Raw genomic sequence first — 24,898 nt, 5'->3', positions numbered from 1 at the left:
TATTTAGTTTCTTTTAAAGTAAAACAAACCAATTAAAAACCCTACCAAATATCTTGCTCTTTGGCTATGCTTGCACCTCCATGCAGGATGTCAGTAATTCTCAAGAAAGGTTTGACATATACTGGAATAATTCAGCAGAAGAATGGGAAAGGCATTATACTTCAAATGAAAACTTTCTTTGGTCTACACAGTGCCTTTAGCCATGAAAAAAGCCCACACCTGCAAGGTATGGCTGAGACACAGAAAATAATTTTTCAGTATCTATCCAGGTCAAAAGTATTTTTGGAAAATTAAAATCCTTAATGTAGCAGTAACAGAACAGGACTTAATATTTTAGAAACATCTAATTTATAATAAGTATTGGAAACATTGACACATCTAGTTAAGACTGCCCAACACTTTCCATTACGAACTCTGTTATAATTCAACTGTGCCAAACAAACCATTTCCCTAAAGGTGATAATTTTTTCAGAAGAAGTTTCAGCTAAAATAGTTGACTCATATTTTAAGAACAAGATCGAGGGGGAGGGGGGAAAAACACACATGCTGTTTTGTCCATATTAAAAATATTCTTACAACTGTTTCACTAAAGCTTTGTCTCTAAGGTTTTGAGTAGGGATCTGAAATTCTGTGGCATGGCAGAAGAAAGCGAGCACACAGTCAGAACTGCAAAATACATCTCTGACTATTGCAAAAAACATATTCCAGTTTGGCCAAGTTCTACCCCTTAAACAATTTCAATTATGTACATGCACAGTAAAAACTTGTTAAAGAGATCTGCAGCTAAATTCTCCGAATATCTGATCATCACTGAGCCAGATCCCCCCTCATAGCTCCTCTGTGCTGAAGACTGAATAAATGCCACCCCACACAGAAACAAGAGCTGAGCATGTTCTGTGTTTAAAGCTTCAGAGACTTTCTTTGCGATCACTTCTCCCAGCTGCTGGGGATTTCTGTGCCACTAAGGAAAGGAAAACTGTCTCTTGTGCTTTGGTACATGCTGCCTCAAGCAGCATGAGGAAGGAAGGCATTTGATTCAAACAAACAGCAATAGATGAAGTGGTGGCAGGGACAAATTCAGGATGCCCAGGCAGGAGGGAGGTCAGGATCCAAAGTGGGCCAAGAGAGGTTAAAGGGACAGTGCAGGAACATTTATAAATATTAAAACACATCCTCCTTAAGGACCTAAGCATTGTTTTACTGTCTAACAAACAACTTAGAAACCCACAAACAAAGTTGGTCTTCATTCTCCCTCTAAGAGATCATAGATTCATAGATTGTAGAGTCGGAAGGGATGCCGAAGGCTCATTGTGTCCGACCCCCTGCCCCAGGCAAGCAAAGGACTGAAGTCAGATGACCATTCCAGGTGCCTATCTAGACTCTTCTTGAAGACCTCCAAGCTAGGTGATAGCACCACCTCTCTTGGCACCCTGTTCCAGATTCTGGCCACCCTTACTATGAAAAATATCTTCCTAATGTCTAACCTGAATCTACTCTCCACTAGTTTGTACCCATTATTCCTAGTTACTCCTAGGGATGCCTTAGTAAATAGTGCACCTCCAACTCTCTGTTGTCCTCCCTTGATAAACTTATAGGCTGCTACAAGGTCTCTCCTCAGATGTCTCTTGTGAAGGCTGAAGAGATCCAGATCCCCCAACCTCCCCTTGTAGGGTGTTGCATGGAGACCACTAATCATATGAGTGGCCCTCCTCTGGACCCTCTCCAGATTCGCCACATCTCTCTTGAAGTGCAGCACTCAGAACTGGACACAGTACTCCAACTGTGGCCTGACCAATGCCTCGTAGAGGGGGGAGCATCACCTCCCTTGATCTGTTGGTCATACATCTGCTAATGCATGATAAGGTGCGATTGGCTTTGTTGATGGCTTCATTACACTGCCGGCTTTCAGCCGCTGAAAGGTCATAACAGTAGACCAGTTACTCCATTAGTTCAAATAGTAGAGAAGCTGCAGATCAGTGGGGATGAACCCTTATGGCAGGTGTGCCACATTTAGACCCCCACCCTGTGTCAGTGCTACTCCAATCTCATGCTCTTGCCTGCTCTGTTTTCTGTTTCCGAGTTTGTGCTCCCTGTGTGGTCTGCTGCTCTGCTTTCTGCTTCCTTCCCTGTGCTTCTTACCTGATTTGCTGCTTTACTTTCTGCCCTATGAGCTACTGTGCTGTCATCTCCTCTCTGATCTGCCGCATGACACACAGAGGCTGCTCTCGTTATTTGTGGCATGCATGCTGCAGGCTGGCCACCTCAGCTGCACATTTGAAGATGACAGGCCTGCTTGTCCCATTCAGGGAGCCAACAAGATGAAATTCCTTTTTTCCATGTATAAAGGGTTTTTTGTCTTTATTTTGGGGTTGGGGTTTTTTGGTTTCTTTTTACATAAACATAATGCAGAGTTTGGGGTTTTGTTTTTTTTACATGTAACTTTCTAAGGGAGCAGTAGGTTGCCAAATCAAAATTTAGGAAACACCTGAATTAAGGTTGCCTAGGTGATGCTGGTCAGCTTAAACGAACAACATTGGCCACTGAGTGTTCCTCACTTTCTGGGTATACAAATTAGGAACACCCAGTATCTGATTTCCAGAAATATTAAGCATTCACAGATACAACTATTATCAAATGCAAGCTCTGCTCTGATCATACAACTTTGTGTGTTTTCTACAAAAAGTAAAACAGGTTATAGTGCTCTCCAACCAGGCACTGGAAATTAGCTGACATTTGTCAATAAGACTTTAATTTTAATGTGCAAAATAGAGATAACAATATCACCTCATTTTTATTAAAAATCAAGTCTTCAAATGTTTGTAAAAGAACTAAGAAACAGCATCATGGAAAACATTTGAATAAATTATTCTGTTTCTGGATATGCAGTAATAGGATCTGGAGCCACATACTGAATAAAGATAAAAAGAAATATTGAGTAGCTATCACTTAGGGTCCGTCCTGTACACCTACTGCAGTCTTGTGAAAAAACAGCATGCAACTAGGTATGCAGTTATGTAATGTATCATAAGGCATTCACACAAGGGGTCTGAATTAAGTTTGTATGAAACTTTACAACCTTTGAGTTTTTGTACCATTGTGTATTATTTACTAAGTGCCTTAAATCACGGGATGCCACATAATTGTGATCATTAGTTGCCACTGTTATACATATGTTTAAGAATTCAGGTTTTTAAATCTTTTTTGGAGATGGGCTACAGGAACCATTAGATACTTAGAACCCATGTAAAAGCAAATGGAGGCCAGATCGCCTCACAACATTAAGCAGCACTAACCAGCACAGGAAATCAACATATCCTGGCCAGGAATAGAAGAGGAGGCTACAATGACTTGTCTTCATTCAGTCTACCTGGTGACAATTAAAGTAAAAATGGTGCCAATACAAATGTCAAGAGTTTAATTTTTTTGGTTACTGGAAGCAAAAAATACTGATTTTGTTTCATTATTCATACAGAAGGAAAAACTAATTTTTTTTTTATGAAAACATGCACAAAATAAAGGTGATGTACCCAATCCTGGCTGTGCTGATGTACTTTGTTTTAAAAATTCTCATTTGTCTCACCAGCTAGTCTTCAATGTTATTGTCCAAGATGGTCAGGAATGACTCCTCCTAATTCCCTACCTTTGTGTTTGCTCCGTTCATTATTCTTATTTTTATAGGTAAATTACTAATTACCTATTCACTGTTGCCAGGTGCCAGACAGAATTCCTGTTTGGGTACATGGTATTCATACCTATATTCTCCCTGCAGTTTCAGCAAGAACTAGATGACATGTCCCTGTAGATTCTAATCCACTTTTGCTACCATGGCTAGCATGGCCTCCTTTTCCCAATGCCAAAAGGACTCCTGCCATTGCTTAGCCCTGGATCCCCATACAGTTAGGGCTTCCAGGACAGTTTACCAGATGGGAGGAAAGTTTTTAAGGAGCAAAAATGGTTCACAATAACGACTTATGTGGTAATACTGAGTACTTCTGACTTAGAAGTCAGATATCTAGCTCTGAAAGTAGAAGTCACAAACCCATGTTAGGCCCCTAATCCCCCCTATATTTTAGAGAGATAGGGAGTTAGATGTCTCAGAATCCCTTGCACTGGGAAATACCTAAACCAACTGCTAAGAAACAGGAATGTGCCTGGAACCCAACTTTCTTCCTATCTTTGACACTCACTCAATCTGGGGTTAAACACTGATGCAAGACTGATTTGCAGCTGAGAACTCCTGCCCTACAATGCCCTTTTGTGTACAGGCGATTAGCTCACACTCTGCTTTTAAGAGTGGTGATAGTGGTTAGCTTTGCTATAACAGCATAATGGCAAGAGCATTCATAGTCTGAGGCACATGTTCATTTAATGGTGCAATGGGATCTGACCCCTAATGCAAAGAATTGTGGTACCCGCTATGTAACAAGTGCATGGCAGGACACAATCCCAGGCTCCCCTTGAATCAGCAAGTTGAAAGCCAGGCACCTGCAGCCTGACTGAACCTGAGCAGTCTCAGGGCATGTTCTCCAGGGTCAAGGAATTAATAGCACCACAAAAACTGGATGCCAACCATAAAAATGTTACACAAAAATGTGCAACATTTGTGTACATTTTTTGCAACTGGCTTCCATCATGTTTAAACTCAAATGTGTAGCAGAGTAACCAGAGCCAGCTCAACAACTCCAGTGTAATCCTGGAACTAGGACTGACAGTCAGAGCTGATTGTCAGTCCCAGCCCCAGGACTGCACTGGAGCTGGTTCAAGACTTGTGTGATTACTGGGGCTGGGCCCAGCAAATGTAGATCCCAGCCCCAGGACTACACTGGGGCTGGTTGAAGACTCTGGTGTGGCCCTGGGCTGAGAATCTGCTTATTGGCACCCCCAACCCCAAACCAAACCCCTTTGTAACCTCACATATGGTCTATTCCAAAACTGAAGAGAAAGCCCTAAACATCAATGGGCAGAGCACTGCTGATCCTGATGAGTCAGGAAACCAGAAAGTAAGTTTAGAGACTGCCAAGTACTGTTCATAGACAAGTCTCTCTGCTGCCCCCTGCTGCCACCATCACACATCAAAAGAAACAGCTGAGAACAAGAGAGAGGCTGAACCCCAGGCAGGGCTTGGGGTGAAAGGAGAGTTCAGGTGGAGTAGGGCGAGACATGTACATAAACCCTACATAACTCCCATATCTCCCTCCACAGCCTCACTGCCCCTTTCCTCCTTACAAATTTTCTTCCACAAATCTGCAGGCAGAAGAATCTAAGCCATTCCCGGGTACTGCACATACATTAATACACTGCTGCACTAGCCTTACAGCTCAGCCTACATCAGGGCTGTCCAACTTCTGAGTGACCAGGCACTGCAGGCCCCCCAGCCACATGCTGTGCCAGCTGCACACACCACTGAACAAACTCCTGTCCCCCTCTCCCCACTGCTGCACTGCACGAGCCATCTTTGCTACAATGCAGGTGCCCCAACCTGCTGTGGGAGCCCCCACAGCATGGCACATGATCATGCAATGTAGGCATACCCTTAAATCCCCTGGCTCCCATGAGCAAAGATGAAATGTCACAGACTTAATAACTAAAATGTAAAGAAGTTCAGCAATTCTCTGTAATATTTGCTACCTGTGTAGCTTCCTGGTTCTGCTTGTCCAGTTCTTCCAATTCTGTTTTTAGAGTTTCACGTTCAGAAATACTTTCATTGAATTCATGCTCCTTCCTCTCCAAGTCTTGCCTTAACTGATTTAATTCCAAAGTCTGATCTTCAGTTGAAGCAGGTGTAACAACTGCGTTTTTTTGCTGGAAGTCCAACAGTTCCTTCTGAAGTTCTTCCTTAAGTTGAACATAAAAATACATTCTGAATACTGGATTTTAGCTTGCTAGAGTACAGAAACCCTAAAAAAGGTTATTTGAATTCTATCCCAATTAAGACAAGGTTCTTTGGGTGAATCTGATATCTTTTATTAGACAAGCTTAAATAGTTGGAAAAAATTTTAAGCACGCTTTCGGGTTTAAAAACCCTTTGTCAGGCTGAGGAAGTTTCTGCAGTTGGTGTGTGCTCTTCATTCGTTCTAAAGAATGTATGTCTCATTAATATATGCTTATCTTTTCATCACAAAGATACCAAAACAACTTATACCTGTACACAAGAGTCACATTACCCATAAGTTAAATAGAAATATATCTACCTCTTCAGGACATATTCTCAGGGGAGTAAAATTTCATACTTCCATAATAGATGTGCCCTAGGTGCGGAGCAAACTACATGACAGAGGAAGAAAGGAAGAAAAAATGCCATGGGAGTTTTAGGTCAGGTCAGGCTGCATATTCAGTATCTAGGAGTGACATACAATGTGCTGAACAGCTCCACTTAAGTTACCTAACTGCATCAGCTGGAAGCTGTGCAACAGTATTGGTACTGGGGCTGTGCAAAGCTTTGGTCGCTGATTTGATTTCGCGGACAAATCTCCGAATCCAAATCAAATCAGGAGACCCTTTAAATCTCTCCGAATCGAATCGGAACCCTCCAAATCGATTCACAGAGATTTGATGATTCGGACATAGACACAGCGTTAAATGTTTTTTCTACATTCTCAAGGTACCAGGTGGCTTGTGAATGCTGAGATGGTGGGGCAGATGGAGCGTCTCACAGGAACGTAGTGGGGTCCCTGGCGTAATCAGTGGCAGACCCGGAAGTGGACCAGAAGCACTTCCAGGTCCACTGGCATGCACAGGGGACCTCCCCCTGGTGGACTGGTGCCTCCTGGGTCTGGGGGTGGTACCCGGGGTCCCCCACAGCCAGTTGCCGAGCTGGAGGGATCACAGTGGGTGGGGTCTGACACCAAGCACACAGGGGCCCCCCTCAAGCTCCTGTGGGACACTACATCTGCCCCACCATCTTAGCGTTCATGAGCCATGGCTGGTACCTGGAGGTATGTAGAAAAAACATTTGAAGCTGTGTCTGACTGAATTGCTGGTTCTCTGAACCAGCATCAAATCTTCAGATTTGGATTTGGCTGAATCGAATTGCGACAGTGATCCGAATCAACTAATCAAATCACTGTCTCCCGAAATGGGCCAAATCCAAATGCGAATCAAATACGGCGTGCTTCACACACCCCTAATCAGTATGACACGGAAGTGCACTACCAGGCACACAGTCCTCCCAGTAAGCTAAACTGAACTCTAGCTATTTTGTAATTATCAAATATTGAGGAAATCCTGTCAAAAGTTAACCAGCATTTCCAAGAGAATCTTTGCTCCATCTTGGTGCTTAGCAAGCTTCAACATGCGTACCCTAATAACCTACTTCCAGAAAATTATTTTTTTTGGACCTATGGTGCAATATTATAAACTGTCTCTGCTACAGCAGGTTGCCCAGATAGGGTGAAAATAATGGCAAACAGGTTTGGAAAAATACAATGCAATACTACATTGGAAGATAAACCATGTTTAAACAAACACTGGTAGAAAGCTACATCTATAAGGCCAGCAATACTGGTTTAAATGTCCCTTTTTAAATGTCAACACCCAAAAGGAATATAATATTGAAGGACATTCTAAAAAGTGGTCAACATTAAAATGCAATATACATCAGTTTCTGGCATGTAGTATTTATAACATACGCAAAATGTTCACGCCACATTAACTAACAGACTTTTTGCTGTTAACAGGTTAGTGGAAGAGACAAATACGGTGACAAAACAACTCAGAATCACTTACATTAATGCAAGTGTTTAACTGAAACCATTACATTTTAAAATAAGAATTTATGATACTTCCATATATGTTTGAAAGATAAATATATTTTAAGTGATGTTATATTTGCACACACCTTGTCCAAATGCAGGGATGACAGACATGTTTCTTAAATAGAAGTTTAAGGCTAATTTGAAAACTTTAAAACAGAATAACGAAAATATATGCATGTGAGTGTACGTACAGTGTTTGATAGAGAAAAATGCTTTAGTTCCCATTTCCACTGATGCAGAAAAGTGTACATAAAACTAAAAGCACAAAAGTTCCAACAAACATACCTTCTCTTTCCTTAGCTTATGATTTTCTTCTTTTAGGACTTGTATATCTGTTTTAACTTCTGGAAAATCTTCTCCTGCACCTATGAAACTGTCAGCCTATAAAAACAGAAATTCATAAAAATCAAAATTTTCAAAGGAATTATGATCTTATGATCAAAGTATAAAAAAAATAGTATCTGCGGGTATTCTGTATTACAGAAGAGCATACAAAAATGAAAACATCAGAACAATCTGAAAATGGGTGATATTTTAGGTCGTATAAAAAAACCTAGAAGTCTAAATGTGAATACTTGATAGACTCAAATCCATAAATATATATGCTGTGTAAAATTGAACAGTAACCTGTTGCTTGAAGTTCCAGAACTTCCTTTTAACAAAGCAGGCTGTGTAATCAGAATAAGTATGTCCCCCCATCCATTCTATGTCCAGTCTCTAAACTGCTAATATGACACTAGCCAGCTGCGTATCTGCAGTGGGGGGAGAGGCGGAAGGAGCACCGTCACCCACAGCCCGTGCTGCTGCCATTCTGCCTCTGGCCCCAGGCCCCCCACCCTGCACTCCATGGCACCACTGCCTCCCTGGTCCGGGGGAGGAGGGGGAAGCTTGCACACGGCAGCTGCAGCCACCACCCAACAGCCCGCGCTGCCACCGCTGCACATCCAGTTGTGCCCAACCCTCTCCCCAACTGCCCTCCCTCTGTCCCTCCCAGGTGTTCTCGGGGCCCGGCAGTGGGGCACCACCACTGTGCTCTCCCATCCACTTCCTGCTTCCCTCCCTCTCTTCTCTCCATCCCTGCCATCTTTTGTTGGGACCCAGCAGCAGCAGTGAAGCCAGAGCGGAGGAGCAAGGCCAGCACGACACCGCCAGCCCCCTGTGCTGCTGCCCCCAAGGAACAGGGCCAGGGGTGTTGTGGGGGCAAGGCCAGGCCCAGCCCGCCCCCCCCACTCTGTCCCCACTATCATGGCAATGCTCCGCCGTCCCAGTCCGTCACCGCCATTGCCCTTCATGACTAACAGGGGGGAAGGCATGTGGGAACAGAGCACCGCCACCCAGTACCGCCACTCTGCCTCTGGCTCCGTCCACCAGAGTGGGGAGGCAAAGACAGCACTGCTGGCCTCGCTCCGCGTTCCGTCCCCACCATCATGGCAGCACTCTGCCATCGTCCTCTGCCTCCAAGGAGCAGAAAGGGAGGTGGGGGGGGGGAGGAGGGGGCGAGGCCAGCGTTGCTGGCCCCTCAGTTACCAGTATCATGGCCTGTCTGTGCAGAGCACTCTGATTGGTTATTTCAGTCAGCATTGTGATTAGCTGCCGAGACAACCAGAGTGCAAAAAAAAGCATTACAGACAGACTAAGGCTTTTATTATATTAGATTATTTCCTTGATTACCACAATTGAACATGCACTGAAATGAAAAACATTCAAAAAAATCTGTAGTAAAAAACAATTTCAAGAGATTGTGTGCTGCTTCATAGTTAGTTTTATTATAACAACTTTAGCGTTGGCATCATTCAGAGTTCTTTTACCTGCTTTAAGCTATTAAGTCTCAGTATTTCTTTTTCTGCATCTGTAAAAACACCAAGAAAATGTATTATCTTTTATGAAAATGAGAAGATGAAGTAACAAAAAACAAATTAACATGCTCAGTAAATACTCCTAGCCTACACCATGAACATGTCATAACAGTGAGAAAACAAATTAGTAACAGCAAAATAAGTTTTATTAGTCCTAAGTTAGAATCTAAGGTGATATGGTACAATATATGTTCCTAACACTGCTTATCAGTGAGCTTGTCTGTAAAAAGTTAACTCTGAATGAACCTTTAAGACTCTTTTTTTCTTCTTATAAACTCCAAAGAAGACATTGCTTGAAAGGACTAAATATTTGACCATTATATAACCCATACCATCTGGGCACAGACTGTTTGCCTGTTGTGGGCATGATGCCAATGACTTCCCAGACTGAGTGCCTTGAAAAGGCCCATAAATAATAGGCTCCATAATCCTCTCAATATTCACTTTTGAGAAGATTCAATATGGGGACCATCCATGGCGCTCCCCCTTATATTTTGTGAGAAAATGTCAGGCCCTGCAGAGAACTCTTTGAGATTCTGTAGGAAAAAGAAGAATAATGCCAGAGAAAAGGGGATGATTTATATTTAGAAAGCCTTGTGTTCAGACATATGAAGAACCTCTAGACTCTCTAGGAGGTATCTAGCCCTGAGTTGCTGGGAACAAGGGAATTTAAAAAGGACATAGATCCTGAAGGAAGTAAAGAAAAGAGATTTGGATTAATAGGAAGAAACAAACCAAACAAGTAGGAAAAATCATTTTTATATGCCCCAAGGCAACTGTGATATTGTTCTAGTATCATACTTAGCTTCTTTTCTTTCCATCCTAAACCTAAATTGTAGAAATATTTAACGCCTCTCACACGTGTGATTATTTGAGAGAGACTTCTGACAAATCTCTTTCAAATTTTTTATCTGAGGCCAAGTCTACTTAGAGGTGCACCAATATGTCAGTTGCCTATTGGTGCCATTCTGATAAAAGGGAAATTTACATTACTGGCTACCAGCTTTTTTTGGCCATTGTAACTGGTAACTATCTCCAATACTTAATTATGCTTTCTGGCTGGGGCCCCCTGATGCCTGGGTTCTCTCCCTCGAGCTGGGCTGGCCCCAGATACCCTAACCAGTGGGCCAGGCTGGACGGAAGCAGAGCAGCTGCTGCAGTGTCCCCGGCACTGGTGCAGACTATGGCCAGGACAGGCTCTGTAAAACACCCTGCAGATGGGACTCGGGCAGGCAGAGCTGAGCTGCCCTGCCTGGCCCAGCCTAGCCTAGTGCAGCTCAACCTGCAGTGCCTAGGGGTCTGTGCCCCAGGGGCCAGGGGCACAGCTTGGCAGGGGCTGAGGCAACCACTCCTCCCCACTGTGTGCAGCAGGGTCCTTCCCCCAGCAGGGAGTCTGGCCTAGCAACCACCTAGCCCTGGGCAGCCTCAGGCTCAGGCAGCTGCCCCCCAAGCTGGGGCAGAAGGGCAGGGGCTGCGATTGGCATGGAGCACTTTTACATGCATCTCCTGTATCAGCATCTTCACACTTAGAAATGGTGGGGGTGGACACTTGCACTAAAGCTGATTCAACAAGCTTTATTAGTAAATATTGGTTATTGGATTAGTATCAGTCAATGTAGCTGGTTAATAGTTGACTATTTGCATCAGCCAAGAAAATCTTTATTGGTAACCCCTAGTCTACATTACAGAATTCAGTATCAGCCCCAAGTAACAACAGCTGTGCCTGCAGAAGCTATACTAGAGAGTTGAGGGAAAAATTATGATTTACTGATATAGTTTGTTTCCATCTACTATGCCAGTAGAGAGAGCAGCTTTGCTGGTATACCTGCATTTGACTAGTACGAATTTGCCAATAAATCTAAACAGGCAAAGTAACCTTAAGCTAGACATGAGTTTTATTAATGTTGGTGAAAACGCTGTATACATTTTTAGAACTGGTGTACTATTTATTTCTGGAATTTTAAATCAATTTTAATCCATTCAAGCTGATTTTTTAATTTTCTTAGAACAAAAAAAATATTCTTGCTAGGTAGCTACTGAACTAGTCAAACTCCTAAGTCATCACAGTGAGCCAAAAATAGTCCTAATTGTTTCTCCTTTCACTTAATCCTTTCAATGCCCAACCCTTTTTTTTTTTAAGCAGCAGCTGTTTTCATGGTATTTAACTGCCTATTCTTACATATAATCTTTTGAGTAGTTCAATTTTTTCATACCCAACAGTGCTTGCTGTAGTCTGAGCACTTCTTCCTCCACAGGTGATGACATAGGTTGGAACTTTCCCCCCTGTTCTTTCAGAATAGTCTCCTGCTCTGCAACAGAATTTTGAAGCTTACTAAACTCAGAATTCAGCCTTTCATATTCTTGCATTATTTGGCTTTTTTCCACCTTTACCAATTCTTGCTCTTTAAGCAGGATGTTATTTCTCTCTTCTGCAGAAACTAATTTCTGATTTAGTTCTTTAATGTGACCCTCCAGTTCCTTCATATTGTGCATGCTCTCTGCTTTTCCAGTTTGTAGGTTCTGAATGATCTTTTTCAGTTCACCTATTTTAGAATGATCAGTAACTTCAGCGCCTGCACCTCCTGAAAGACACGAGAGTTTATAACAGTAAAATAGCATCACAAGGCCCTTCCATGGAAAGCTTCTAGTAAACTTTACGTCAAAAATACTGACAGCATCCCAATCAATATTAAGTTATACATTTTATCAAGAAAAAATAAGCCACCCAAATAATAGTTTTGACCATAATATCATTAGGTTATCGTGTTCATTCAAAAGTAAATGCTATTATGTTTTGTCAGTTTTCTCTTTTTAATTTAGCAGAAATAACAAACAGCTATTATAGGCTACAATTTTACATTGAGATGTATTTATGTTGGCAGGTTTTAATGCTTCAGGGTTTTGGCTTTATATTTGTAATTAGTTCTTGAATTTACTAAATGGGTGCAAGAACTACAGATTCTTATAATAACCATAGACTATGTATGAATGCAACTTTCTGGTATGGTTACTTTATGTATCATTTTTGAATTTATAATTCAATCTAGAGTAAGCAGACAAATTATTATGCAAGGTGTTAATTTGCCCATCACACAAGGCTAGCCAATTTCACTGTAAATGATGTATGAAGCTTTCCACATCAAGACCATATTTAGCAGACATTACCATTTCTTTTTAAAGATGCTTCAAACTTTAAGAGCCTCCACAGAGCTGTGCGGGCAAAGCAACTTACAAAGCAAGCATTTAAAACAACTGTACAGCTGCGGAGGACAGAAAGCCAAATCTGTAGATAAAAACTTTGAAATGAAGGCATGTGACTCAGCAATTTATGTCCATGTGTACTCTGAAAGGAATTTCCAGGATCTACTCAAAGATGTTTCCCCAGTGGGTAGAACACCAAAACAAATGTACAGCACAGTATTTTTCACAGATATACTGTACCAAGTAGTATGACATTTATTACAGCTGAGTTGTTATGCAAAAGATGTGTGGCTTATGCCTCTGATTTTATCCAAGATTCTTTAAAAGAATTATTTTGTAAAACTGCTGAAGACAAGAGAACAGTTTTAGCAGGCATCTGAATCCTTCAATAAATTCCCTGTCACTGTTAGCTGAGACTTCAAGAAGCTGCAAAGCTCTTAAAAAGCATTTTGCCCACTTCTGTTTATCCATCTTGCATGTCTCCTGGCCCATGCTCAAAGGATAACATGCACTCTTTGTGTGGCAGTACACTGAAAAATAAGTTCCAAGTTCAAGCGTGAATTTTATAAGTTTGTTACCAGAAGTTTTACTAGAAGAGGACATAATTAACTGGAGGCATACAAAAGTTCATTTTTATGCATCTAGATCACGTGTTGGCAACATACAGCCTGTGGACCAGATACGGCCTGCAAAAGGACTGCATCTGGCCCACAAAAGTCCAACGCCGGTCTGCATTCTGCTAAGGGCACAACCAACCAATCCCCAGCCATTCAATCCAGTCCACATTTTGCTAATGGCATGCAAACTGCCTCTGGCCACTCCAGCCAACTGTTCCAGCCTGTGAGGGCTGCTCTTCTTCACTGCAGCCTTTGCTCATCTTTGCTGGAGAGGATGGAGGGGAATGGTGCCTTGCAGCACTGCCCAGGTCACAACCAGCAGCCTCTATTAATAAAAGTTTGCTGACTCCCTGTCTAGACATACCACCTCATTACAAGAACAGATAGAAAACTAAGGACTCGTTGCTGGTAAGTGTCAACCAGTTTCAATTAATTTCCAATCCATCTAGGCACTTATGAAAACCCCATCACCAAATCTGAGCTTATATTAAGTGGTCCACTGACTTTATGCCTTCAGAACTTCTGTCCTAAGAAGTTCTAACCTTGTGTTTTCTGCAGTCTCCTTTGAAGCATGTCAAAAAGCTGAAAATAAGCTTGATTTAAAGCGTACTACCTAGCATATGAAAAATGTGATTCTAAATGGACATACATTATAAAGGTGAAAATTTTAAAGGTTTAAGAAAAACTCCACAAGCAAAGAGATGTTTCTGTTCTCCAGCAAAAAGCTTAGCAGATTATGATAACCTCAGGTAGTTTTCAGAAGTAGAAGAACAAAAACATTCAACAAGAAGCACTCTCATATCAGTGAAAAATGGTTCTACAAGTTTGAAGGTTTTTTTATTTAAGATCTAGGCCAGAATGTGTGATGGAGCTAAAAATCCTAAAGAACCAAATTAGATATTTAAAAAAAATCCAGTTCAAGTCAATTATAGCCAAAGTAACATAAGAAGAGCTAAAGTAGTCTTCATGAAAACAAGCACCAATTGTACTGCTCATTTTACAGGTATTTGACATTTTCCTTATAAATGAAAACTAAAAACAGCAGTTAATAAAACAGAATGATCACAGGATAATAAAGACCTTGCTGTAACTGATTCTCAAGTTCTTCAATTCGCTCCTCATATTCTCCTAATTCTTCTCGATGTCGACGACTTAGCTCTACTAATTTCTGTCGATGTGCATCCTGTAACACTGAAAGCTCGTGTTGATGTTCATCTATTTCTTGACTTAAATTCTGCTTCAGCTCCTAAAGTGTGATTGGACGAAAACAATTATAAAATACAGAACAGAAAGTTCTACTGCACTGTATATATGTTTTAAAAAGGAGATTCTCTTGTACCTAAGAAAATTAAAGGCCTTGTACCACATAGATCTACCAAATATTTCACAACTAAAACAGCACACACCTTTTAAACGAAGTAATTTATGCAAACAGTGTCTGGTATGGTACACGATATAGAAATAAACACAGTGCCAAAGAGCTTACAAGCTTAGGCACACAGGCAAAGTGAGTTACTAGGTTATGAGAAGACTAAATTGTTTTTTTGGATTTCCTTCTTCCATTGTTAACCCTATTATTAAATTACAGTATAATCAGGTGAAGGCAGTCTCAATGTAGAGAGATTATTTTTTAGTTCTACTATATAGCAGCAACAAAAAGGAACCCAAACACTGTTAATGAAGGATTCTATAATAGCATCATACAAAAAACCCCAACAGTGATAATGTATAGTATTGCTGACAAGCAAGTAAGCAAGTTCACTTGTCAACATAATCAGGAAATGGAAAGCCAAAACTCATGCTACATAGGTCCTGGAGTGTACACTGTGTGCAATGTGTATCCTGGGGCCAGCCCCCACGTGCTGTGTGCTGCTGTCTGTGGGTCAGCTCAAGATCCAGGGGCAGCACGGGAGGCCAGATGATGGGGTTCTGTAGGCTGCATCTTTGACACCCCTGATCTAGATAAACAATCCATAATAACGCTTAATAACCAGCAGTGATAAAGGCTTTCAGTTCATCCTCAGCTTCCTAAACCGAATATGCTGGTTTGAATAACAACAAAATATGCCACTTATTCAGCATGCTACACCCTAAAAGAGTTCAACAACTACTGAAAAAAAAACCCCATACTGTTCTGGATGCAAGATTCTGTGGAATAACCATATTAAAGGAGAGCTGGAAGAAACCTGAAAGGTCAGCTTCTGGCCCAAGCTGCTGCTCAATTCAGGGTCATCCTTGCTTAAGCCATTCCAGTGAAGTAGGATTCTACAACCTCCCTAGGTCAGGGACTGGCAACCTTTTACAATCCTCAGACTGAAACAACCCAGTCGTGGTCCAATGCAGGCCAGGTGTCTTCAACAGTGTCAGCAGCACGGGACTTTCCCCACAGTCACACTGCGACCTGGCACCTGGGAACTGCACCCATACTACCAACACTTCTGTCAGCTCCCTGCTCCTCAGCTGCGGCACAGATGCAGCTTCCAACCCATAAGGAGCTACGCTGGGGCCAGGCATGTGCAAACTGCAACTGTGTGGCTGCTGCTTCTCCCTTCTTCCTTCACTCCTGGCTGTGGCACAGGCACAGTTGGAAGCTACCTGGCCCCAGAGCAGCTCCCCACCGGCTGGAAGCTGCACTTATATCACACCTGGGGAGCAGGAGGCTGGGGGAAGTGGTGGCAGTGTGGGCGCAGTTCTCAGCTGCCTCGTCCTAGTGCAGGGACAGTCAAAGCCTCCTGTCACTGACATGCCACCAAAACCACCCAACTAATGAAGCCAGGAGGCAGAAAGCAGCAGCGGTGGTGTGGACACAGCTGGAAGCTGCCTGGCCCTGGCACAGCTCCTTGCTGCCTGGCCCTGGCATGGGCAAAGCCACACCTCTCAACTCCATGGGCAGGATCTAGTGACTCCATGGGCCAAATCAAGCCTGTGTATTGCCAACTCCTGCTCAAGGTAATCTGTTCCAAAACTTAACATCCTTCAGAGTAAGAAAGTCCTTAATATCCAATCTAAAGTACCCTTGCTGCAGTTTAAGACCATTTCACCTTGTCCTGTTCCCTGTAGCAACAGATTAATCAGTCAATCATCATCCACTTCATAACCACCCTTCAGGTCTTTGAAGACTTATCAAATCTCCCTTCAGTCTTCTCTTCTCCAGACTAAACCCAGTTCTTCCAACCTTTCCCCATAGGAAAGGTCATGTTTCTTAAACCTGTGATCATTTTTGTTCCTTTTTGCTGGACTCTGATTTCCACATTTTCTTGACGTTCAATGCACAAAATCGGAAAGGAGCACTCGAGGCGAGGCCTCACTGACCCTAAACAGGGTGAACGAATCACTTCCCTTGACTTGCAAGTGATGTTCTTATTCAAAACAGCCCAGTATGTTATTAGCTTTTGTTTAAAAAAAAAAAAAAGAGCAGTGTTAGCTCATATTCAGCTTAAGGTCCTCTATAACTCCTAGGACTTAGGTCCTTTTTCTGCAATACTGCAGCCTAGCCAGTCCTTGCCTAGTCATGTGATTGTTCTGTTCTCAGTGCAGGACTTTGACCTTGGTCTGAAATTCAATGAAATTCAGGAAGAAAGTTTCTCCAGTTCATTAAGGTCATTCAGGATACTAATTCTATCTTCCAAAGTATCTGCAATTCCATCCCATGCAACTCCTTCTCACCTGGTGTCTCTGCAAGAGTGCACTCAATCCCAGCCACCAATTTACTAGTGAAGATTTTAAAAGGTACTGGATCCAAAACAGAACCCTGGGGAACCCTAGGTGACATCTCCTCCCAATTAGACATCAACCCTAACTCAGGATGACTAACTCATGGAACACAATGATCCAACCAATTATGTACTGTATCCACTTTTCAGTAATTTCACCTAGACTGTATTTCCTTAGCTTACTAATGAGAATGTCATAGGAAAGCAGGACTCAAAAAGGACCCAAGGAGGCTATTCAGTCCAACCACCAGCTTGAAGCAGAATCATCCCTATTTAAACCATCCTAGACAAGTGTTTGTATAATCTATTCTTAAGAATTTCAGCTACAACCCACATATACAACCTACCAGTACATTGCCTAAAACATTAAAAATACCCTACCTTGCCACAGGTCAAGTAGTAGGATGAGAGCTCTGTCAATGTGCTGCCACTACACGGACAGTAGTAGTTTAAGATATGCACATGGCAAAAGCCTTGCTAACACAAAGCTATATCCACTGTCCTGTCCCTGTGCGCAGTCCACCACTTCGTTATTGTCATTCAATCCAGCTGGCATGAAAATATTCAACTTTTCTAAGCAATCTCTAACCTGTACTTCTGCTATTCCAGGCTGTCTCCTCCCCTGTCCTTGATGCAAGGTGTGCTTTATCATCAGGTAGCTGAACTTTTATTCATTAAATACTTCAGCTTTCTCAGAATCCATTGTAAAATTGCCTTCTGCATTGAGTAAGGGACCTACACCTTTCTTGGTCTTCCTTTTACTGCTGAAAGGAGTACATGGTCACATCCCAACTTTTTGTAAGATTCCTTTTGTGTTTCATGTCACTGAAGGGTTTGCTAGTTAGCCGGGCCTGTCACCTGAGGCATATCCTATCCTTTATTTGCACTAAAACAGAGGTTCCCAAACTTTCTTATTGCATACTACCTTCCAGATTTACCAGTTGCCTGCATACCCCTACCAGCATACGGTTTATATTTTAACCCCTTAAATGCCAATTATTATAATGAAAATTAAACCTGCCATCTCACAATTTCTCCCACGTACCCCACATGGGGTATGCATACCACAGTTTGGGAACCCCTGCACTAGAATAACCTGCTCTTGTACCCTTAATACAGCTTCCTTAAGGTACAAGCTCTCCAGGAATCCTCAGACTGCCTCCTATGTGATCCTACCCACCAGTTCCCTGAGTTTTTAAAGATTGCTTTTCTAAAGTCCAGTGTCTTAATTCTAATGTTCTCTTTCCTACCTTCGAATTCTAAACACTATCATTTCACTGTCGCTGTTACCCAAGTTGCCCTCTACCTACATATTCTTGACCATATAACACAAGTGGTACAAAAGACCGTCTGAACCGGCTGCAGCATTAAATGCCACTCACAGCTATTTGAAGGAGATGTGTTAGACTGTAGGGCCACATCCACATGAATGCGGACGTTTGTTTCCCATGGACAAGAAACAGCAGCACACCTTGCACCACTGCTATCTTTCCCTGGGGGATACCTGTGCCACACGCCCTCTAATGTGCAGCAGGTTATCCCGGGTGGAGTAAGGCGGGCTGGCCCCAGCAGCCTTACCTGGGGTCCTCCTGGGACAGCAGAAGCACTCCTGCCACTCGGAGCCTGGCCAGCAGCCAGAGTGCGGCTCTGGCCAGCCAAGCTCTTGTTTTGGGCAGCATGCACTGCCCCCGTGTCTACCACCCCGCTTTTTTTTCACATGGGTTTTTTTGGATGCTGGAATCTCCCAGAGTCAAAAAAAAAAAAACCTACTGCATTGCTACTTTGCAGTGTGGAGAACACCTGAATATGCAGTGTGTGGCACCACAGATGAGTCTGTGGCGCAACATACCGCATAGGCCACATTCAAATGAACATGGCTACATGATAATCTTGTCCAGAATGAAAGTTTCATGTAAAAACCTGATCTGATTCAAACTTCAAATAGGCTTGTTGAGAGTTTTTCTAATTTGAAAACTGCCTTAAGCATTCATAACTGTGGTGAAGGCACTACCAAAACAAGATACCCCTACTTTATTTTCACATATATTCAGCTCTAAGCAAGACATTACTAGCATACATCAAACCCTATCCTCAGCAGCACAGTTTTGAAATTTTCAATATAGAAAAGGTAACTGCTTGATTTTATTAATGCAAACACCACCCACCACCAGCACATTTTATATCAGTAATAAATTTAAATAGTTGTTTTCAGCTCCTGCAGCTAGGCCTTTAACTACCAGGAAAGCTCCTTCCCTTCTTTTATTATAAGATAAGATGCGTTTAAAATAAAAAGTGGGGAGCCAAGTAAAAATTAGCAAATTCAAAGTTACACCAAATTCTACCCATACTCTTACCTCACAATGTACTGGAAATGCATGGAAATCAGGTCACATTTAAGCAAGATAAAATACGGTCGACAAACAATTTTAAAATGACCATGTGTGTGTAATTTATCATGCATGTAACCACATATCGCTAGCTAAAATCCCAGCAGCATAACTATTCACCAGTATTTGCCACGTGCAGCAATGTTAAACATCAGTAAATAAAAGCTATAATTTAGCTCTAAGTGCACCTACATAAAAACCATAAGCAGTAGGATACTAAATATTAGTATTCATATTTAATACTGGTATCATACTTAATAGTAAGACTAAAATTCTCAGAGGAACTGAATTTGAAGAAGTACATGACATGTAAAACATTTCTAAATGGCTTCCTTCCCAACACCAGAATCTTGGTTGACAAAATACACCCGCACTGATTCACTCCCACTTGGGTGTGTCAGACTGGCATTCAAGCAGAACAGACAGCTCAGAGCAACCATGCATATGTATGATGGCTACGTTTAGACTATTTCTAGTGAGAGCAGGGATCAGGGAGCTATGCCAAGGGATCAAGGGACTGACACTAGCACTTTAGTCTTCTCCAAGCACCCCTATGACTCCTCCCATGCCATCTATTTTTCCTAGTTGCTGAATCAGAAGTGAGTGCAAAAGAGGGGGTGGGGGTTGGAAGGGTTGTCAGAGGCAGACAAGGCCAGGAGATAAGCTATACAAACATGGCCTTAAAGTTACCATTGATTTCTGTGCCTGTGTAGGATCTAGCACAGCAGTTTTTGACTTCATTAAACTCAAGGCACCCCTCAGAAAATCTGAGGTCTTTGCTTTTACTCATTTCATAACCATGGAAAAGAGCAATTATTCTGCTACACAGAACGCCAAAAGATCATGACACTTCACAATGTTTTTTATACTATGAATTCCCATCTTATACCTATGTGTTTGTGTGAATGTGTAGGTGTTTGCACAGTTAATAGCATTAATTCTGCACAGTACGTTTAAAAGAAACTCATGGTACCCCAGGGTACCAGAGCATTATAGCTGAGAATCACTGGTCCAGTGGACCAGGTCCCTATTTATTACTAGGATTCCAAACACAACAGGACTAAAACAGCAGCAGAAGTTGTAACAACTCACCACCCGCTCTGGGGTAGGAAGGGAACACCTACTGCCAGTTTACTCTGTTAGACATCCAGAACCTGAAGCACCACACATGACTGGCTATTTTTCAATGTGGTTTGGACTTACTCTTGCAAGCCTTATTTTAAGTCTATTTTATAGCCAACCTAAAAGGCACTTATAAATCCACTCCCTATCAGATATGTTTTGAAATATAGAAAGCAGCAACACTTTAGTCAATCACATGCTAATATATTTTTAATGCAAAAGAGTTAGGACCTAATGTTGCAAACACTATGCACACATTTCACTGTAATTGTGTGAAGGACCTGACAAGTCATGGGAGCTGCTCATATCAGCACTTGTGCTCCAAGGTCTGAGAAGCAAAGTATAAGTGTGGGTTGATTTGTCAAAATTGTCACTTACTTTGATGGTATTTTGCAGCTTGCAGATTTCACTCTGTTCATCATCATTTGTTCTTTGTACTTTGGAAGACTAAGCAAGAAAAAAAATTATACTTCAGTTTGGCAAAATAAATTGAGATAAAGGGAAATAGATTTTTTGTGTAAGCACTTCAAACAGTATAGAATTATAGCATCATAGCAAGTTAGATTTGAAGGGACCTCAGGAGGTTATCTAGTCCAACCCCATTTTCAAAGTAGGACCACCCCCAACTAGATCATCCCAGCCAAGGTTCCATCTACCCAGGTCCTAAAAACCTCCAAGGATGGAGATTCCACAATCTCTCTGGGTAGCTTGATCCAGTGCTTTACTACCCTCCTAGTGAAAATGTGTTCTCTAATATCTAAACTAAACTTCCCTTGCTGCAACTTGACACCATTGCTCCTTGTTCTGTCATCTGCCACCACTGAGAACAGTCTAGCTCCATCCTCTTTGGAACCCTCCTTCAGGTAAGTTAAGGTTGCTCTCAGTCTTCTCTTCTCCAAACTAAATAAACCCAGTTCCCTCTCCTCATAAGTCACGTGCCAGAGACCTCTAACCATTTTGTTTTTGCCATTCACTAGACTCTCTCCTATATGTCCACATCCTTTCTGTAGTGGGGGCACAAAACTAGACAGTACTCCAGACTGGGCCTCACTGGTACTGAATAGAGGGGAAGAATCACTTCCCTCAATCTGCTGACAACACTCCTACTAATGCAGCCCAGTACATTGTTAGCCTTCTTTGCAACAGGCGTACAGTGTTGGCTCATATTCAGCTTATTGTCCACTGTAACCCCCGGGTCCCTTTCTGTAGAGCTGCTGCTTAACCAATTCAACCCCAGCCTACAGCCATGTGTGGGATTGTTCCATCCCAACTGCAGGACTTCACACTTGTCCTTATTTAACGTCATGAAATTTCTTTTGGTTCGATCCTCCAATTTGCCTAGGTCACTCAGAACCCTAGCCCTATTGTCCAGCATATATACCACTCCACCTAGCTTAGTGGCATCTGCCAGCTTGCTGCAGGTGCACACCATCCCCTCTTCCAGACTGTTGATGAAGACAGTGAATACAACAAGCCACAAGACCTGGGGCACTCCACTTGATACCAGCTGCCAATTAAACATTGAGGCATTGATTACTCCTCTTTGAGCTCAACAATCCAGCCAGTTTTCTACCCACATTACAGTCCAACATTCATCCAAACCATACTTCCCTAGCTTGCTTGCAAGAACGTTGTGGAATATGGTATGAAAAGCCTTGCTAAAAAGTCGAGGTATATCATGTCCGCTGCTCTCCTCACATCCACAGAGGCAGTCATCTTGTCACAGAAGGCAATCAGGTTGTTCAAGCCTGACTTGCCCTTGGTGAATCCATGCCGACCATTCCTAATCGCCTTCTCCTCCATATGATTAGAAATGGATTATTTGAGGATCTGCTCCATGATTTTTCCCAGGACTAAAGTGAGGCTGACTGGTCTGTAGTTCCCCAGCTGCTCCTTCTTCCCTTACTTAAAGAATGGGCATTATATTTTCCCTTTTCCAATTGTCCAAGACCTCTCCCCATTGCCACAAGTTTTCAAAAGACAATGGCCAGAGGCTCTACAATCACAACTGCCAGCTTAGAAAAAAACACTATAATGGAGAACATTTCTTAAACTTAAATTCAAGAATAGCTGTTAGCAGATTTTTCTTTTAAATTTCACACTATATTTAATTGCATTTATGAGACACTAAAATTTGATCAGTTTCTTGCATTTCAGTAAAAATTCACAGAAGCCATTACTTTATTTGCACAGCTCTGAGAGCAAGCAGTATAATTGTAATCAACTGAATTAGTTGATTAAGGACTACTAACGTAAGTTAAGAATTTTTAAGTTTCTGCTGTACTTGATGACAGCAAGCAGAAAATATGTGCTTTTGCAAATGATCCACAAAGAAATTTAGTAGTAAAAAGAAAATGAAGTCATGAAAAGTAAAATTGTATTAAAATCTGCAACTATCCTTTTGTAAATCTCTTTGCCAATACCCAATTAAGGGCAGAGCTAAAAAAAAAACCCCAAAAGTACTTTTGAAAAGCCTATATATGAAAATTCTGTAAGGTCATATTTTGAGCAAATCCTAGTACGTTTATTAAACTCTTTGTCTAACTGAATAAAATATAATACCTGTTATTAGTCAACTGCTTACCAAAGATTAAATTCCATCTTTATAATTAAATTTTTATCTTCCCCCTCAGAAGAATATGGTACTAATTCTTAGAATTCATGTTGCGCTGTATATTTTTGAAGTGTCAAACATATTAATTAATCCTTTCACTCTTTCAAGAAGTTAGGTCTGTAGAAACTAGGCAATTTTACACAAAGAATAGTGGATGTAGAGTCTCCAGACTCACATGGTTGCAAAACAGGAATAAGAGCTCTTTAGTTCCTAGCAATTAGTCCTGTGGTCATTCCATCAAGTCATTTTGCTTTTATATGCACTTTCATGTGGCTGGCTCAAAGAGTCTTCAATTTATTGAGAGTCCTAAATACAGGTGAAAATTACCTACCTGGGCAATCTGTTTCCAATGATCAACCTCAGATTCAAGTCTAGCAACTTCATTGGACAATCTGTTTATTTCTTGCTGGGACCAAATTACATCTCCAAAATCCATGTCATCTCCTTGAAAACCTGAAGAATGATGTCTAACCACAGGAACAAAGGAAGCTGATGTAGTGGTTGGTGGCACAATTCCTGGCTGGGCTGCCTGAGCAGCTGTCTGTAACTTTTGCAATTGTTCTTGTAGCGCATTCTGTCTAGCCTTCAGATGACTGACTTCCACCTAAATATACAGAATACAAGAAGGACATCTCAAAATACACTGACTTTGTCTTTCATAAGCAGATGAATTTAAAACCTATCAAGTGTTATTTAGTTCCTCATCTCCAGGGATCCTGGTTTCCCCCAATAAAAAAAATTCACAAGTTCTCTGACAAAAACCTTCCAAATCAGTGATTAAAGTTAAAGCCCCCCTCCTCCCCCCCGCTGATGCCCGTCATTCTCTCCCCACAGCTCCTTGGCTTCGCTGGTGCCACTCACTACCCTGTTCCCTACAGCCGCTGGCCCTGCTGGTGCCTCCACAACCTCTCAGCCCCGCTGGTCTCTAGCCCACAGCTCCTGCTCCCCCAGCTCTGCTGGAGGCAGATCCCAGCTGCCAGGACTATGGGGCCAGGGACCTGGGTCCACAGCCCCCTGTCTCAGCCAGGAGGCAGCAGCTGCTGCAGCAGAGCAGAGCCCAGCTCCCAGTCTGCTGCAGGCTCGGGGGGGAGGGGGGGCTGCTTCCCACTACAATGCACACTTCTGGGGGGCAGAGGGAACCCGTGCCCCTCCACATCTTTGCACGGGATGAAAACTATATGTTGCCCATTGCAGGCTTCTGCCCTGCTGCCCTCCCCTGATGCCTCCACAGCCATATGCGCGACCCAATGCTGCAAAGAACACCAGGGCTGCACGGGAAGCTGCCTGCCTCTGCAAACTCCGCACTACCCTGGCAAGGCATCCCTTCCCTGCGTGGCTGAAGCGGGGGTGGCAGCATGGGGCTGCTCACAGGGAACATGGGCAGCACAGAGGTTGCAGTGGCAGACAGTTTCCTCTGTGGCTCTGCTGTTCCCTGCAGCACCGGGTAGCACACGCTGGGCTGCAGAAGCCTGAGGGACAGCAGCAGGGCAGGGAGCACAAGCCTGAAGTGGGCAACCCACACCCCGCACACAGATCTGGAGAGCACAGGTCCCCCTTACTCCCCTTGGAGTGCGTGCTGTCATGGGAAACAGCCCCCCTACTTGAGCCTGCAGCCTGCCCCACCCCCACCCCAC

At 42.6% G+C, this 24,898-nt stretch overlaps 1 protein-coding gene across 1 annotated transcript in view; it reads right to left on the bottom strand.

Moving 5' to 3' along the window:
* The window catches only part of TRIP11 (thyroid hormone receptor interactor 11), a 64,482-nt gene that overhangs the window by 19,004 nt on the left and 20,580 nt on the right, over window positions 1-24,898 (bottom strand). Inside the window, exons 4-10 of the mRNA XM_019518653.1 lie at window positions 23,596-23,868; window positions 21,029-21,097; window positions 14,509-14,674; window positions 11,824-12,192; window positions 9,563-9,603; window positions 8,040-8,135; window positions 5,629-5,835 (exon numbers count right to left, since the gene is read on the bottom strand). Of these exons, the coding sequence (XP_019374198.1) occupies window positions 5,629-5,835; window positions 8,040-8,135; window positions 9,563-9,603; window positions 11,824-12,192; window positions 14,509-14,674; window positions 21,029-21,097; window positions 23,596-23,868 (1,221 nt within the window). The remainder of the gene's footprint in view (window positions 1-5,628; window positions 5,836-8,039; window positions 8,136-9,562; window positions 9,604-11,823; window positions 12,193-14,508; window positions 14,675-21,028; window positions 21,098-23,595; window positions 23,869-24,898) is intronic.

Source organism: Gavialis gangeticus, unplaced genomic scaffold, assembly GCF_001723915.1.
Source record: "Gavialis gangeticus isolate Ggan-Ray unplaced genomic scaffold, GavGan_comp1, whole genome shotgun sequence".
NCBI classification, from domain to species: domain Eukaryota; kingdom Metazoa; phylum Chordata; order Crocodylia; family Gavialidae; genus Gavialis; species Gavialis gangeticus.
The sequence above is the reverse complement of the archived record's forward strand: the minus strand, read 5'-3'. Positions and strand labels throughout refer to the sequence as shown.